The sequence below is a fragment of the Mytilus trossulus genome, chromosome 8 (genome assembly GCF_036588685.1).
Source record: "Mytilus trossulus isolate FHL-02 chromosome 8, PNRI_Mtr1.1.1.hap1, whole genome shotgun sequence".
In the NCBI taxonomy this organism is placed as follows: domain Eukaryota; kingdom Metazoa; phylum Mollusca; class Bivalvia; order Mytilida; family Mytilidae; genus Mytilus; species Mytilus trossulus.
The window spans coordinates 49,428,738-49,448,182 of record NC_086380.1 but is presented as its reverse complement, the minus strand read 5'-3'; the positions used below and the strand labels follow the sequence as shown (position 1 = coordinate 49,448,182).

General features: G+C 36.1%; 1 protein-coding gene across 1 annotated transcript; it reads right to left on the bottom strand.

Annotated features, from left to right (window-relative positions):
- Positions 1-2,970: 2,970 nt before the first annotated feature.
- LOC134727735 (uncharacterized) lies at positions 2,971-6,426 on the bottom strand. Its single transcript, XM_063592121.1, has one exon. The coding sequence runs from the start codon at positions 6,424-6,426 to the stop codon at positions 2,971-2,973; it is 3,456 nt and encodes a 1,151-aa protein (XP_063448191.1).
- Positions 6,427-19,445: the final 13,019 nt, after the last annotated feature.

The following is a 19,445-nucleotide window of genomic DNA, read 5'->3' as shown; positions in this document are numbered from 1 at the left end:
TTTGAGCAATTTTTTCACCGATCGGCCGGACTATTGTAATGAGAGCATCAGTGAGGTTGTTTCAGTACTGCAGTTGACGATCTTAGTATGAAAGCTCTAAGGCCTAATAATAAAAGTAATTTTCGTAAGTTTCATTGTACAATATATTACACCTTTGCTTTAAACACTTGTTTGCTCCTGTGTTAAACCATTTGCGGGATCCGTACATTCTTAACCTGGACAAAAGATAAACACAAAGTTTAAATGATGATTTAGAAAAGACTTTTTGTTTAAATTTTACACAGGAAAAGGTTTACATCCGATATTGTAAATTTGTTCTTGGTGCCACTAAATATGATTCCAATATTACCAGTATGACAAAACTTGGCGCTACCCAATTTCTATATTTTGTTATTTTACAGCCTCTAAAATACTGGCTATATTTGTTTAAAGACTCTTTGGACTTTTGAATTTTTCATTTAATAAGCATATAAGTTCCAAATGGTGAAGTTGAAATCATCCCTTCGTAAATTTTACGGACGCCATCACGAGTTGGTTGACCGTTATGGAATAACCGTGTCACAAATGATATCGGATATGTTACTTACGTTGTAACTTCAATTCCCTTTCCTTTTGGAAGATGTTAACTGTACTGTGACCTTTAACAAACACATTTTTCAGTTTCTAAAATTCGTTGGACCATATTAGGTATAACAAAGTAACAATGTCAGAAGGAAGACTAATTTCTACAGCTAAAAAGGATTGCCAGAGAAGGATATGAAACATACATTTTCTCATGTTTATCGGGTGAAAACCAAAACTAATTTCGTCCATATTACTAAAAAAGGTAGTATAAATCTGAGACTTTTACACAGTTGAATATCTCGAGGGATTCGATCGGTGGATTGACATATATATATTCAGAGACATATACGATCATATATACTCGGCATTGTCGTGAAACTTGTTTATATGTCTCTGATACACGCCAAGAAATTGCCTCCGTTGAAATTCTGCAAACACCCCATAGAGCAAATTACATGGATGATTAATATTGACCATTTGGTATATGGCTGTGTTCTAAGCGACACGTACATGAAGGTCATAAATTAATTTGTTGAATGAAATCAAATCTTTAAATACTAATGGGTGCCGTAGGAGGTCGATCGGAAATTTTAGCGACGATTTCTTGGCATGTAACAGATAGAAAACTCAGGGTTAGAATTCATAGAACAAAAAAAGGGCAGTGGCAAATATTGCATGTATATTTTGAACACAAGAGAGAATTACCCCGGCACGCTTTGCCACAAAAAACTTCTTTTTCTTATTTGTGCCTTCAGACTTCATGTTTTGAATTGTAGTTTCGTTTTCCATATTCGGTATTTATTCTAATGTAAGCTCCACGGTGGTAAAAATCACGTGACGAAGGAATATAGTATCTTGGAGTAAGGATATTTCTTTCTTTTCGGGCGTATACTCAAAGCAAACAACATGCATGTGTATAACGACATAAATAAAACGTATAACGATATAAATTTTCGTATTAATTAGATATAGGAAGATGTAGTATGAGTGCCAATGAGACAACTCTCCATCCAAATAACAATTTTAAAAAAGGTAAACCATTATAGGTCAATGTACGGCCTTCGACACGGAGCATTGGCTCACACCGAACAACAAGCTATAAAGGACCCCAAAATTACTAGTGTAAAACCATTCAAACGGGAAAACCAACGGTATAATCTATATAAAAAAAAAAGAGAAACGAGAAACACGTATAAATTACATTAACAAACGACAACTACTGTACATCAGATTCCTGACTTTGGACAGGTGCAAACATTTGCAGCTGGATTAAACGTTTTAATGGATCCAAACCTTCTCCCTTAAAATAATAGCTGAACATCACAACATAGAAAAACACACGATAAAATATCAATTGGAAGACTTAACTCAATCAAAAAACGTAAATTAATACACAATGAACGAATAAATTTGATTTGCGATATCTGAATGCAAATGCACAGTTAATAAAATATTAGAGACAAACATTCAAGACCAAAAAGCAAACAAACAAGTCCAAACAAAGCCATGGCAAGACACCACTGAGAAATATTTAACCCTTCGAAAATATTGATCAATATTCACTTTAGAAAAAAAAGGTTTTGAATAAAATAAAGGTAAATCTTGAAGTTTATACAGATGTAGTAAGAATAAGTGAAAATTTAAAGATGTTCCAAATAATCAAAGCTGGTATATAGACAAGCTCCATATAAATATAAAATAACAAAAAAGCATTATAAAGAAAGTTGCTGTTCCGGTAAATGAACAGATTGGTTAGAAAGCAAGGTTTTAATTTTAACTAGATATGAAAGCTTAGTTGGAGGGTTAAAAAAAGAAAGCAAAAAAAAAGGGGGGGGGGATGTTCCACAGGGAATATTTTTATCTTATGAACTCTACATTTGAAAGGTTTATTATTATTTTTATTTCATTAAAAGAGAAAAACGATTGTAAAACAAATTGTGAATGGTCTTTCTACCTACCTTTCTCCCGTAACAGACAGAAAACACAGGGTTAGAATTCATAGAACAAAAAAAGGGCAGTGGCAAGTTTTTCATGTATATTTTGAACTCAAAAGAGAACTTACCCTGACACCCTTTGCCGCAAAAACCTTCTTTTTCTTATTTGTGCCTTCGGATTTCATGTTTTGAATTGTAGTTTCGCTTTCCATATTCGGTATTACCTTGTAAACATCAAAAGAATGCTGATCCAATTCCATCATCAGGTGGAGTCCTCCTTCCTTGGCTGTTTCGGCGCTATTCCACAACAACCTCCAGAGGTGCGCCGGCTCAGGTGATCAATCTGAACCTGGAACTGGATGGCCTACACGGCTCCGATGTCTCAGCTGATGTCATTGCTGTTCTTCTGTAACTGAATGCTGTTCTGTATATCTATATCTGTCCATTATCTACACAATAAATGTTCATTGTTCTAACACTTTGTACTTTTCCACACTTCGTCTCTTTTCCTCCAAATCCACTGTGATGCCACTTCTGCTTCTCTACACACTTCTGTAATCAGTTTCTTCCTCTCTTCTCCTACCACTCCCAAGGTCCTAAGTGCCCGCCACATTGACTGTCCTGCAAAGCCCCTGCATCCGACTTCTATTGCCAAACACCACGTCCTCCATCCCCGCTGTTTGCAATCCTCTACTAGCTGCTGGTATTTTGCCATCTTTCTTTCATAAGCTTCCTCTATTCTGTCTTCCCATGGGACTGTCAGTTCCAGCAAGACCGCCTGCCTAGTTCCCTGTGACCAAATGACTATATCTGGTCTTAGCGATGTTGCTGCTACTTCTGCTGGGAAACTCATGCGTTGATGTATGTCTGCTGTCATCTGCCAGTCTGATGCTGTTCCAAGTATCCCTAAACCTTCTGCCTGGTTGTCTTTCTTTTCTCCAGCCCTCACAAAATTTACAAATATGATGTTCTTCTGCATCTTTCTCTTCTTTCTCCTGGTGGTATCCAACTTTGCTGCTATTGTATTCAATACACTATCATGCCTCCATGTATATCTTCCATCTTTCAATGCAACTGGACATGCTGACAACACATGCTGTAGAGATGCTGGTTTGTCTTTGCATAAGGTGCATGTTGGGTCTTCTATCAACCCCCAGGTATAGAGGTTTGTTGGGCTTGGTAAAACATCATACACTGATCTTAGGAGAAAACTCAATCTGTATCCCTCCATACTCCAAATCTCGCTCCAGGTCAAAGCCCTGCTTCTAGCTCCTTGCCAATTCAACCAACTACCCTGCTGTTTCATTCCTACTGCCTTAACATTCCTACTCTCTTCTTCCATCTGTCGTATTTCCTGTTGCACCAGTTCCCTCCGTCCCTTCTCATTTGCTGTATCCCACCTTGGTTTTGTTGTCATACCAAATCCCTGTCTACCAACTGCGGTTACACCAACGATGACACTGTGCTTTAGTCTAGTCTCAGCTTCCTTAACTGCTTCCTCTGCTTTCCATTTCCTTCCTGTCCTGATCTTTACTTTGGCTCCTCTCACTTTAGCATCTTTGCTGTCTCTCAACGTCATAACCTGTCTTGTCTTTGTAACTTTATACTCTTCTGTCAATGCCTTCATTGGTAATTGTAGCTTTGTTCCTGTGCTGTACAATCCAATGCTGCTGAAACTTCTTGGCACACCCAACCATCTTCTTAGGCATGCACTGATCTTTCTCTCTAAGGCCTCCACTTTGGACAATGGGAACTCGTAAACTAGTAATGGCCACAATATCCTTGGTAAGACCCCATGTTGATATATCCAGGCCTTATATCTTCCTGGGAGCCCACTTTTGTCTATCTTCGTCAGCCATTCTACCAATTGCTCTTGAACTTCCCCCATGTTTACAATATCTGCTAGTGTTGCATCAAACTTTTTACCTAGGCATTTCACTGGTTTCTCTCCAACTGTTGGTATCTTTTCACCTGCTAACAAAAATGTCTCATCTTGCACTTTGCCTTTCCTCACTATCAAACTTCTAGATTTACTTGGTTTGAACTTCATTCTGACCCACTTAATCATCCTTTCCAATTCCTCTAAAGTCCATCTTCCCTCTATGACTGTTTTTGCTGTCACTGTCATATCATCCATAAAAGCTCTTACTGGTGGTTGCCTGACCCCTGATGACAATAATGGTCCTCTACTTGGTTTTTCTACTGATTTTACAATTAAGTTCATTGCTGCTGCAAACAGGACTACTGATACTGTACACCCCGTTAGTATTCCAACTTCAAGTCTCTGCCAAGCTGTGGTGAAGTCTCCAGCTGTGAACCTCATTTCAATCTTGTCAAAATACTCTCGCAGCATAGTTCTGATAGTTGATGGAACATGATACCTCTCCAATGTCAGGTCTACTAGTTTGTGAGGTATGGACCCATAAGCATTAGCCAGATCTAGCCAAAACACTGCTAAGTCACTTTTCTTCTCCTTTGCTTCTCTTAAAATCTGTGTAATAACGCTGGTGTGTTCGATGCAACCAGAAACTTCAGGCATGCCTCCTTTCTGGACTGCGATGTCTATATATTCGTTGCCAAGCAGGTACCTCGTCGTTCTCCTTGCTAAAACTGCCAGGAATATCTTCCCCTCAATGTTCAATAGGGAGATGGTTCTAAACTGTTCAACTTTCCTGGAGTTCTCTTCTTTTGGTATAAAACATCCTTCTGCCTTGTACCATGACTCTGTCATCTTTCTCCTTCTCCAAATTACTTTTAATAGCTTCCACAACCTTCTGATCAGTCTGGGACAATTCTTATATACCCTATATGAAATACCATTTGGTCCTGGTGCTGACCCTGCTCTTGCCTTTCTCACTACGTCCTGTACTTCTTGGAACTTGAGGTCTGACTCATCAAACTGTTCTTTTGGCTCCTCTGGTCTTAACAATTTCTCGCATTCTTCCAGGTCTTCTCCTCGTCTCTCATCACTGTGGGTCTTACTGAGATGTTCTTCCACTTCTTCCCTCGAGTTTTCCAGTTTACCAGATCCTCTCGCTCCAAATAATCGCTTCATATACTGAAATGGGTTTGATGTAAATGTTGTTCTCTCCTTTGCCTTTTTCTTTCTATCTCTTGTAAGTGTTTTAAGTTTCTCCCTAGTTTCCTTTCTTAACTGCTGTAATGGTAACCTTTCATTCTCGTTGGCGACTTTGTACCTCTTCTTTAACCTTCTCAAGTCTCCTCTCAATTCCTTGATCTTCTTCTGTCTTCGGTTACTATGGCCTTGTTTTGTTGGTTGTTTCCCCTGTGGTACCACTCCAAATCTGTCCTTTCCTACGCTGTAAATAATGGACGTCATTGCTGTTATCTTTCTGTCTACACTGCCTGCTAATGTTACCTCTAAGATGTTTTCCAAATCTTCATCAAGCGCTTTCCAAGCTGCTTTGTCTGCATTCGTTGACCATTTGATCTTCTCTTTGCGTGGCTCATTCTCTTCTCTACAGGTTGTTGGTTCTATCCTGTCTTCTCTACGAACTGTTGTTTCTATCCCGTTTTCTCTATGGACTGTTGGTTCTATCCTCTCTACCTCTTCTGCCTCGTCAAGTTGTTCTACCTCTGTAGGCTGTTCCTCGTGCTCATCCTCACCCTGGGTCACAGGGAGGCTATCATCACTGTGGTTTGCTTCCTGGATGGTCTCCTCCTCCGTCTGACCAGATCTCTCTGTGCGTTGATTGCCAGAATAGGGTTGCACACATTTCATTCTACTTTGATGGATCTTCAAACCTCTAGAATTCTTACAGACTTTACCACAAAAACATTTACATCCGTTGTTCTGGTTCGTTGTCCTTGTCGGTTCCATAGTCGTTTCCTGGTCCTGTCCTATGGGCTGTTCATCCTCCCTCGCTCTCGCACAGCCCCGAGGGTGTCTTAGTATATATCGTTCCATAGCGTGTAAAATGGGTTCCCCTTCACAGGAGATGCACTTTGACTTGCCAAGCCTAATGCCCCGGTTACCAGTCTCTCCTGGCTGCCTCCTGTCTCTCCAGGTTGCTACTGTTCTCTTCACAGTCATCAACCAGACTTTCCTGTTGGTCACTGGGTTTCCAGAAGTTGATTACCTTGTAAACATCAAAAGAATGCTGATCCAATTCCATCATCAGTTGGAGTCCTCCTTCCTTGGCTGTTTCGGCGCTATTCCACAACAACCTCCAGAGGTGCGCCGGCTCAGGTGATCAATCTGAACCTGGAACTGGATGGCCTACACGGCTCCGATGTCTCAGCTGATGTCATTGCTGTTCTTCTGTAACTGAATGCTGTTCTGTATATCTATATCTGTCCATTATCTACACAATAAATGTTCATTGTTCTAACACTTTGTACTTTTCCACACTTCGTCTCTTTTCCTCCAAATCCACTGTGATGCCACTTCTGCTTCTCTACAGACTTCTGTAATCAGTTTCTTCCTCTCTGCTCCTACCACTCCCAAGGTCCTAAGTGCCCGCCACATTGACTGTCCTGCAAAGCCCCTGTATCCGACTTCTATTGCCAAACACCACGTCCTCCATCCCCGCTGTTTGCAATCCTCTACTAGCTGCTGGTATTTTGCCATCTTTCTTTCATAAGCTTCCTCTATTATGTCTTCCCATGGGACTGTCAGTTCCAGCAAGACCGCCTGCCTAGTTCCCTGTGACCAAATGACTATATCTGGTCTTAGCGATGTTGCTGCTATTTCTGCTGGGAAACTCATGCGTTGATGTATGTCTGCTGTCCTCTGCCAGTCTGATGCTGTTCCAAGTATCCCTAAACCTTCTGCCTGGTTGTCTTTCTTTTCTCCAGCCCTCACAAAATTTACAAATATGATGTTCTTCTGCATCTTTCTCTTCTTTCTCCTGGTGGTATCCAACTTTGCTGCTATTGTTTTCAATACACTATCATGCCTTCATGTATATCTTCCATCTTTCAATGCGACTGGACATGCTGACAACACATGCTGTAGAGATGCTGGTTTGTCTTTGCATGTTGGGTCTTCTATCAACCCCCAGGTATAGAGGTTTGTTGGGCTTGGTAAAACATCATACACTGATCTTAGGAGAAAACTCAATCTGTATCCCTCCATACTCCAAATCTCGCTCCAGGTCAAAGCCCTGCTTCTAGCTCCTTGCCAATTCAACCAACTACCCTGCTGTTTCATTCCTACTGCCTTAACATTCCTACTCTCTTCTTCCATCTGTCGTATTTCCTGTTGCACCAGTTCCCTCCGTCCCTTCTCATTTGCTGTATCCCACCTTGGTTTTGTTGTCATACCAAATCCCTGTCTACCAACTGCGGTTACACCAACGATGACACTGTGCTTTAGTCTAGTCTCAGCTTCCTTAACTGCTTCCTCTGCTTTCCATTTCCTTCCTGTCCTGATCTTTACTTTGGCTCCTCTCACTTTAGCATCTTTGCTGTCTCTCAACGTCATAACCTGTCTTGTCTTTGTAACTTTATACTCTTCTGTCATGTATTCTATTGTAAGCTACACGGTGGTAAAAATCACGTGCCGTGCAGGAATATAGGATCTTGGAGTAAGACTATTTCTTTCTTTTCGGGCGTATACTCAAAGCAAGGTCCGGTACATGAACAGGTTGGTTAGAAAGAAAGGTTTTAATTTTAATTAGATTGAAAAGCTTAATTGGAGCCCGGTGTCATATGGTATTTTGAACCCCCTAAAAATTTAACCCGGGGTCAAAATACCATGCGGTAAAATGACCCCGGGGTCATTATACCGCACTGTATTTTGACCCCGGGGTCATTTTTCACATATGGTATTTTGAACCCCCCTGCGGTATATTGAACCCCCTGTTTTTGAGAAATAGTATTGCAGATAATCTTATTTACAATTTATTGGCTATTATTTTTTTTAAATTAGAGGTTATGAGTAGGGGGTTCAATATACCGCAGGGGGGTCAAAATACCATGGCTATATAAAATTTTGCAAAATATCTTTTCCAGTATGCTAAATACATATAAACTACTTATTGGAGTATTATAACTGTGTTAAGAAGTTAGAATAGCTTGGATTTTTGAAATTCAAGGTCTATAGTAGGGGGTTCAATATACCGCAGGGGGGTCAAATTACCATGGCGAAGTAAAATTTTCAAAGTATCTTTTCCAGCATGTTGAATACATACAAATAACAATTTGGAGTATTATTACTATGTTAAGGAGTTAGAATAGCTTGAGTTTTTGAAATTGAAGGTCTATGGTGGGGGTTCAATATACCGCAGGGGGTCAAAATACCATGGCTAAGTAAAATTTTCAAAATATCTTTGCCAGTTTGTTAAATACATACAAACTACTTGTAGGAGTATTATAACTATGTTAAGGAGTTTGAATAGCTAGAATTTTTTGAAATTCAAGGTCTATAATAGAGGGTTCAATATACCGCAGGGGGGTCAAAATACCATGGAAATTATTTTTTTCAAAACATTTTTTCCAGGATGTTTAATGCATACAAACTACTTATTGAAGTATTATTACTATGTTAAGGAGTAAGAATAGCTTGAATTTTTGAAATTCAAGGTCTATAGTAGGGGGTTCAATATACCATGGCAAAGTAAAATTTTCAAAATATTTGTTCCAGTATGTTAAATACATACAAACTACTTGTAGGAGTATTATAACTATGTTAAGGAGTTTGAATAGCTAGAATTTTTGAAACTTAAGGTCTATGGTAGGGGGTTCAATATACCGCAGGGGGGTCAAAATACCATGGAAATTATTATTTTTCCTTATATCTTTTCCAGAATTTTAAATACATACAAACAACTTATTGAAGTATTATTACAATGTTAAGGAGTTAGAATAGCTTGAATTTTTGAAATTTAAGGTCAATAGTAGGGGGTTCAATATACCATGGAAATTATTTTTTTTCAAAACATTTTTTCCAGGATGTTAAATGCATACAAAATACTTATTGAAGTATTATTACTAAGTTAAGGAGTTAGAATAGCTAGAATTTTTGAATATCAAGGTCTATGGTAGGGGGGTTCAATATACCGCAGGGGGGTCAAAATACCATGGAAATTATTTTTTTCTTACATCTTTTCAAGCATTTTAAATACATACAAACTACTAATTGGAGTATAATTACTATGTTAAGGAGAAAGAATTGCAAGATTTTTGAAATTGAAGGTCTATGGTAGGGGGTTCAATATACCGCAGGGGGTCAAAATACCATGGAAATTATTTTTTTTCCTAATATCTTTACCAGAATTTTAAATACATACAAACTACTTATTGGAGTATTATAACTATATTTAGGAGTTAGAATTGCAAGAATTTTTGAAATTTAAGGTCTATGGTAGGGGTTCAATATACCGCAGGGGGGTCAAAATACCATGGCTATATAAAATTTTCAAAATATCTTTTCCAGTATGTTAAATACATACAAACTACTTGTAGGAATATTATAACTATGTTAAGGAGTTAGAATAGCTTGAATTTTTGAAATTTAAGGTCTATAGTAGGGGGTTCAATATACCGCAGGGGGTCAATATACCATGGAAATTATTTTTTTTCAAAACATTTTTTCCAGTATGTTTAATACATACAAACTACTTGTAGGAGTATTATAACTATGTTAAGGAGTTTGAATAGCTAGAATTTTTGAAATTCAAAGTGTATGGTAGGGGGTTCAATATACATACATTTAACATGCTGGAAAAGATATTTTCATGGTATTTTGACCCCCTACCATGGTATATTGAACCCCCTACTAAAGACCTTGAATTTCAAACACCCAAGCTATTCTAAAACCTTAACATAATTATAATACTCCAATCAGTAGTTTGTATGTATTTAACAAACTGCCAAAGATATTTTGAAAATTTTACGTAGCCATGGTATTTTGACCTCTGCGGTATATTGAACCCCCTTCTACAGACCTTGATTTTCAAATATTCAAGCTATTCTTACTCCTTAAAATAGTAATAATACTTCAATAAGTTGTTTGTATGTATATAACATGCTGGAAAAGATATTTTGAAAATTTTACTTAGCCATGGTATTTTGACCCCCCTGCGGTATATTGAATCCCCTACCATAGACATTCAATTTCAATAATTCAAGCTATTCTTAATCCTTAACATTGTACATTTAATAATACTCAAATAAGTAGTTCGTATGCATTTAACATGCTGGAAAAGATAATTTAAGAAAAAATATTTTCATGGTATTTTGAACCCCTACCGTGGTATATTGAACCCCCTATTATAGACCTTGAATTTCAAAAATCCAAGCTATTCTAACTCCTTAACATAATTATAATACTTAAATTTGGAGTTTGTATGTATTCAACATGCTGGAAAAGATATTTTGAAAATTTTACTTAGCCATGGTATTTTGACCCCCTGCGGTATATTGAACTCCTTTCTATAGACCTTGATTTTCAAAATTTTCAAGCTATTCTAACTCCTTAAAATAGTAATAATACTTCAATAAGTTGTTTGTATGTATATAACATTCTGGAAAAGATATTTTGAAAATTTTACTTAGCCATGGTATTTTGACCCCCCATGCGGTATATTGAACTAACTACCATAGACATTCAATTTAAGAAATTCCAGCTATTCTTAATCCTTAACATAGTAATAATACTCCAATAAGTAGTTTGTATGCATTTAACATGCTGGAAAAGATATTTTGAAGAAAAAATATTTTCATGGTATTTTGACCCCCTACCATGGTATATTGAATCCCCTACTATAGACCTTGAATTTCAAAAACCCAAGCTATTCTAAAACCTTAACATAATTATAATACTCCAATCAGTAGTTTGTATGTATTTAACAAACTGGCAAAGATATTTTGAAAATGTTACGTAGCCATGGTATTTTGACCTCTGCGGTATATTGAACCCCCTTCTACAGACCTTGATTTTCAAATATTCAAGCTATTCTAACTCCTTAAAATAGTAATAATACTTCAATAAGTTGTTTGTATGTATATAACATGCTGGAAAAGATATTTTGAAAATTTTACTTAGCCATGGTATTTTGACCCCCTGCGGTATATTGAATCCCCTACCATAGACATTCAATTTCAAAAATTCAAGCTATTCTTAATCCTTAACATAGTACATTTAATAATACTCCAATAAGTAGTTCGTATGCATTTAACATGCTGGAAAAGGTAATTTAAGAAAAAATATTTTCATGGTATTTTGACCCCCCTACCATGGTATATTGATCCCCCTACTATAGACTTTGAATTTCAAAAACCCAAGCTATTTTAAATCCTTAACATAATTATAATACTCCAATCAGTTTGTATGTATTTAACAAACTGGCAAAGATATTTTGAAAATTTTACGTAGCCATGGTATTTTGACCCCCTGCGGTATATTGAACCCCCTTCTATAGACCTTAATTTTCAAAAATTCAAGCTATTCTAACTCCTTAACATAGTAACAATACTCCAATTTGTAGGATGCATGTATTCAACATGCTGGAAAAGATATTTTAAAAAATTTACTTAGCCATGATATTTTGACCCTCTGTTGTATATTGAACCCCCTTCTATAGACCTTGATTTTCAAAAATTCAAGCTATTCTGACTCCTTAACATAGTAATAATACTTCAATAAGTTGTTTGTATGTATATAACATGCTGGCAAAGATATTTTGAAAATTTTACTTAGCCATGGTATTTTGACCCCCCCCCCCTGCGGTATATTGAACCCCCTACCATAGACATTCAATTAAAAAAATTCCAGCTATTCTTAATCCTTAACATAGTAATAATACTCCAATTTGTAGTTTGAATGCATTTTTAAAACATGCTTGAAAAGATATTTTGAAGAAAAAATAAATTCCATTGTATTTTGACCCCCCTTCCATGGTATATTGAACCCCATCCTATAAAGCTTGAATTTTAAAAATCCAAGTTTTTCTAACTCTTTGACATAGTTTTAATACTCCAATAAGTAGTTTGTTTGTATTTAACATGCTGGAAAAGATATTTTGAAAATTTTACTTAGCCATGTTATTGTACCATGGTATATTGACCCCCCTACTATACATCTAAAGACCTTTCGTGTTAAAATATCTTGCTACTGTAACTCCTTAACATATTTATTATACTCCAATCAGTAGTTTGTATTTATTTTATTAGTTTATAAAGATGTTTTGAAAATTTTACTTTTTAAAATCAAGTGAGCCATGGTAATTTGACCCCCTCCCCCTTTTTTACCATGGAGAATTAAAACTTAAAAGTCTACCATTCTATATAAAATTTTAAATTTCAAAGAATTATAGTGTCCAAGCTACATGGTCTAGTTTTAATGCTTTAAGAAATTTTTGAATGAAATTTTGTTGGTTAAGACTTCAGAGCACTTATACCAAGCAAATATTTTTCTTTTAACCAATCATTGAAAATTGACCTCCCCTTCTTGTTTAAATGATTTTTAATATTTGATTAGCTTTTATATAATGTTAAATTTTAAATTTTGACCCCCTACCATGGTATATTGAATCCCCTACTATAGACCTTGAATTTCAAAAACCCAAGCTATTCTAAAACCTTAACATAATTATAATACTCCAATCACCAATTTAATTTACCATGGGGGTTCAATTTTCCACACAGGGGGGGGGGGGTTCAATTTACCATAGCGGTATTTTGACTCCGGGGTCATTTTACCAGCAGGTGGAAGTTAGGTCCGCTGCTGTATGCCCTGAGGTAATCGGTGCCCTGAGGTAATCGTGGTAATGCGTCATTGATTTAATACGCACGAAAATATAGTTCTTATTTAGATAGATCTTAATACCAAATTTAAATGTGACCAAATACCAAAGATGTCAACAAACTTCCCAAATGATTTTATTATTTGTATTCATCGTTCATTCATTTCGTATGTACGTGTAGGTTGGGAATGGCTGGTAAAATTATCATTTTTTTTTTTTTATAAAAGTTCAATTAATGATCTGAAGTATTCATTCATGACAGGGTTACCTGAGGTAGCCCAAACAATAACAGCAAATAAAACCTATTTAACTCAAGTAAATTCAGATCACCTTTACATATACATCACATAAACAATATAACTTCAATGAATTCCTACATTATAAATGACGAAGTTTGTTTTATTACACCATAAATGCATATACTAGCAAAGTATCTACTAAATATTCTGTCATGAGGGGGTTACCTCAGGTAACCCATGAAATAGCAACAAGTATTATCCATTCATATCAAGTTAACTTAAGTCGCCTTTTACATATATCACACAAACAATACACATCTATGAAGTCCTACATTTGAAATAAAGAAATTGTTCGATTACAACATAAATGTTTACACTAGCAAACTATCTAAAAAGCATTCTTCATAACATGGGTACCTGAGGTTACCCCGACATAATTACAAATATAACCCACTTAACTGAAGTTAACTGAGGTCACCTTTACATGTGCATCACATAAACAATACAACTTTCATGGAGTCCTACATTTGAAATAAAGACGTTTGTTTATTACAATTTATGTAAACACTAGCAAAGTATATATGAAGAATTCATCCATTACAGGGTTACCTCAGGTAACCCAATAATAACAACAAATACAACCCATTTAACTCAAGTGAACTCAGGTAACATTTACATATAATCGCATAAACAATACAAATGTATGAAGTCCTACATTTTAAATTAAGAAATTGTGTATAATTACAACATCAATGCTCATACCAGCAAAGTATCTACGAAGTATTCTTTCATAACAGAGTTACCTAATGTAACCCAAAAAATAACAGTAAATATAATCAATTAAAATCAAGTTAACTTGGGTCGCCTTTCCTAAATATCATATAAACAATATACATCTATAAAGTTCAAATTTATAAAAAAATAAATGGTTGATTACAACTTAAATGTATATTCTGGAAAACTATCTACGAAGTATTCTTACATCACAGGATAACCTCGGGTAACCATAACAATAACAACAAAGATAACCTTTTTATTTCAAGTTAACTCAGGCACCTTTAAATATATATGCATCAAATAAACAATACCAATCTATGAAGTCCTACATTTTTAAATTAAGAAATTGTGTAATTAAAAAACAAATGTATACACTGGCAAAGTATCTACTATTTTTTTTTTTCATAACAGGGTTACCTGAGGTAACCCAAACAATAACAGCAATTGCAACCTATTTAACTCAAGTAAATTCAGATCACCTTTACATATACATCACATAAACAATATAACTTCAATGAATTCCTACATTGAAAATGAAGAAGTTGGTTTATTTCAGCATAAATACATATACTAGCAAAGCATCTACTAAGTATTATGTCATGACAGGGATACCTCAGGTAACCCATAAAATAGCTACAAGTATAATCCATTTAAATCAAGTTAAGACAGATAGCATTTTCTAAATATCACATAAACAATTTACATCTGTGAAGTCCTACATGTAAAATTAAGAAATTGTTTGATTACAACATAAATGTTTACACTAGCAAACTATCTAATAAGCATTCTTTCATAACAGGGGTACCTGAGGTAACCACAAATATAATTACAAATATAACCCACTTAACTGAAGTTAACTGAGATCACCTTTACATGTATATCCAATAAACAATATAACTTCAATGAAGTCCTACATTCAAAATGAATAAATTGGTTTATTACAATTAATGTAAAGACTAGCAAAGTATCTACGAAGTATTCATTCATGACAGGGTTACCTCAGGTAACCCCAATTATAACATCAAATACAACCCATTTAACTCAAGTGAACTCAGGTAACATTTACATATAATCGCATAAACAATACAAATCTATCAAGTCCTTCATTTTAAATTAAGAAATTGTGTAATTATAGCATAAATGCATATACCAGCAAAGTATCTACGAAGTATTCTTTCATAACAGGATTACCTCAGGTAACCCCAAAAATAACAACAAATATAATCGATTCAAATCAAATTAACATAAGGTTGCAGTCTTGTTATTGACTGCTCCATAGGCTTACATGCAAAACAGCTGATCTTCATGTTCATATCATGTATGTACCAAAGTGAAATTGTGATTTAATTGAAAAAAGGGGGTCTTGCCACGAAGAATAAAAAGTTACGCAATCCTGAAGTCAACTCATTTTTTTCTACTTTCCGTTGCTATTTTTACTATACCTCACCACTTCAAGTAAACATGATATCCTTCCACTTTCCTGGAATGATATCCCCAAAAGATGCAAGATTTTTTAAAAAGTCTATATTTATGTTTCCATTCACCATAAACCTATAAACAAACAGAAAAAAATGAGTTCAGAAAAAAATTCAGTCTACCAAATTATCTGTAAATCTCATTCTAGTCTATCTTTATGAATAACCTGACAATGCCCAGTTGTACAGTGGTTCCCTGAGGAAACCTACCATGCACAGTAGTACAATGATTCCCTTAAGTTACCTACCATGCACAGTAGTACAATTGTTCCCTGAAGAAACCTGACCATGCACAGTAGTGCAATGGTTCCCTGAGGTAACCTGACCATGCACAGTAGTACAATGGTTCCCTGAGGTTACCTGACCATGCACAGTAGTACAATGGTTCCCTGAAGTAACCCAACAATGCACAGTAGTACCATGGTTCCCTGAGGTAGCCTTATCATGCACAGTAGTACAATGGTTCCCTGAGGTAACCTGACAATGCACAGTAGTACAATGGTTTACTGAGGAAACCTGACCATGCACAAAGTACAATGGTTCCCTGAGGTAACCTGACCATGCACAGTAGAACAATGATTCCCTGAGGTAACCTGACCATGCACAGTAGTACAATGGTTTACTGAGGAAACCTGACCATGCACAAAGTACAATGGTTCCCTGAGGTAACCTACCATGCACAGTAGTACAATGATTCCCTGAAGTAATCTGACCATGCACAGTAGTACAATGGTTCCCTGAAGAAACCTGACCATGCACAGTAGTGTAATGGTTCCCTGAGGTAACCTGACCATGCACAGTAGTACAATGGTTCCATGAGGTAACCTGACCATGCACAGTAGTACAGTGGTTCCCTGAGGTAACCTGACCATGCACAGTAGTACAATGGTTTACTGATGAAACCTGACCATGCACAAAGTACAATGGTTCCCTGAGGTAACCTGACCATGCACAGTAGTACAGTGGTTCCCTGAGGTAACCTGACCATGCACAGTAGTACAATGGTTCCCTGAAGTAACCTGACCATGCACAGTAGTATAATGGTTTCCTGAGGAAACATACCATGCACAGTAGTACAATGGTTCCCTGAAGTAACCCAACCATGCACAGTAGTGCAATGGTTCCCTGAGGTAACCTTACCATGCACAGTAGTACAATGGTTCCCTGAGGTAACCTGGTCATGTATAGTAATTTATATATGACCTGAGGTAACCTTGTCATGTACAGTAATTTACATATAACCTGAGGTAACCTGGTCATGTACAGTGATTTACAGATGACCTGAGGTAGCCTGTCCGTGAAAAAATGAACATAGATATAATCTGGACTAAGCTGACGAAGGGAGTTATGAACATTCATTTGTGGTAACCTGTGGTTTCCAGAAAATAAGCGTTTTGCAAAGTTTATCTGTGGTAACATGCAGCTGGTACAATGACCATGAAGTTGTGACCTTAGGTAACCTCACCATATTCTAACATACAGAGGTATTCTGAGGTTACATATTCATATACAGTAGTTAAGATATGACATTAGTTAGCATGTGTACTTGGCCATGTATAGAAATGCAGAAGTGCCATGAGGAAAACTAAAAAAATAGTGTTTTGTAAAGTTTATACAAACTGTGGTAATACGAGTATGTGCAGTAATACAGAGTAACCTCACCAAGTACAGCAATACAGAGGTGATATTAGGTAACCTCACAATGTTCAATCATACAGAGGTGACCTGAGGTAACCTCACCATGTGAGCAATCATAGATATGATCGGAGATACAGCCAAGACACAGTTATTTAGAGATGAACTAAGGTTATCTGACCATGTACAAAAGTACACTGGAGATGTGAGGTTTTTTCTTGAAAATATCCAACATCTGTACAAATAAGATTAATTAAGACAATTAACATTTTAAAAAAGCAGTTATATACTATATAACCTGTGCTTGTTACTACGTTACTTTCAAAGTAATGTCAAATGAAAAAAAAATGTTTCTCTTTTTTAATACTGGTGAATAAAATCCGTACAGTGTGTACTGGCTGGTCATCATCGCGTATGATGCGATTTTGATACGCATACACAGCTAATGAATAGTATGCATGAATATAGATAAGATCAGCACGTGAAGTCATAGACTGAAAGTTGTAGATTTGTAGATGCCGTTTATAGAATACAAAATTAGATCACAAACATAGTTATTAAAATTGAGAAAGGAAATGGAGAAAATATCAAAGCGACAACCATCCGACCATAGAGCAGACAACAGCCGAAGGCAACAAATGGGTCTCCAATGTAGCGAGAATTCCCGCACCCGTAGGTGTCCTTCAGCTGGCCCCTAAAAATATGCATAATAGTACAGTGATAATGGACGTCAAACTATACTCCGAATTATACACAAGAAACTAAAATTTAAAATCATACAAGTCTAACAAAGGCCAGAGGCTTCTGACTTGGGACAGGCGCAAAATTGCGGCGGGGTTACATATGTTTATGAGATCTCAACCCTCCCCCTATACCTCTAGCCAATGCAGAAAAGTAAAAGCATAACAATATGCTCATTAAAATTCAGTTCAAGAGAAGTCCGAGTCCGATGTCAAAAGATGTAACAAAAGAAAATAAATAAAATGACAATAATACATAAATAACAACAGACTACTAGCAGTTAACTGACATGCCAGCTCCAGACCTCAATTAAACTGATTGAAAGATTATGTGTTCATCATATGAATATCAGGCACAATCCCTCCCGTTAGTGGTTCAGTATCATACTATCATAAAATATATGAGAAGAACATAACCCGTGTCATGCCAACAACTGTTTTTTTAGAAATAAATGTGTTTAGTTCCGGTGCAAAGACCCTATCAGAGAATCAATATTAAAGCCAAAATATGCAATCTTTGATGACCTGACAACAGTATCGTAACTATATCCCTTTTTAATAAGTCTATTTAAAGGTTTTGTTAGTTTCTGAGGAGAATACTGACATTTTTGTGCTTTATAAAGAATATTTCCATAAAAAATTGGGTGTGAAATACCTGAACGTATAAGATGTCTGCATGTTGAGTTATATTTACGAATTATTTCCTTATACCGGTGATACAATTTAGTATATGTTTTGACCAGTTTGTGATATCGAAAACCCTGGTGTAATAATTTTTCAGTAATACATAAATTTCTCTCGCTAAAATCTAATACGTTGTTACATACACGAGTGAATCGTACAAGTTGAGATATATAAACACCATAAGATGGTGACAAGGGAACGTCACCATCTAAAAACGGTTAATTAACAATAGGAAATGAAAAATCATCTCTTTTCTCATAAATGTTTGTATTCAGCTTCCCGTTTATGATATAGATATCAAGATCGAGGAATGGGCAGTGGTCATTGTTAGCATTACATGTGTAGCTTTATTTAAAGTAAGTTCTACAGGATAAATTCTTTAGTATACATACGGAAGTCGTCATTATTGAGAGCCAATATATCATCCAAATATCTAAAAGTATTGTTAAATATTTGTATCAAATGTTGTTTTGATGGGTCTTTGCTAATTTTAGTCATAAATTGTAACTCATAACAATACAAAAACAGGTCCGCAATAAGTGGTGCACAGTTAGTCCCCATTGGAATTCCAATAACATTAATAGTATCAAAGCATGTTCAATTGACATAGTTCTTTTGTTTATTGCTACTAAAAAATGATCTAAAAGAGTTTGAACATATATACTCGCATTCCGACTTTTTAAATGCC

Bases quoted from the DNA above. Each gene is read 5' to 3' on its own strand.
- LOC134727735 (XM_063592121.1), bottom strand. From the start codon at position 6,426: ATGGAACGATATATACTAAGACACCCTCGGGGCTGTGCGAGAGCGAGG.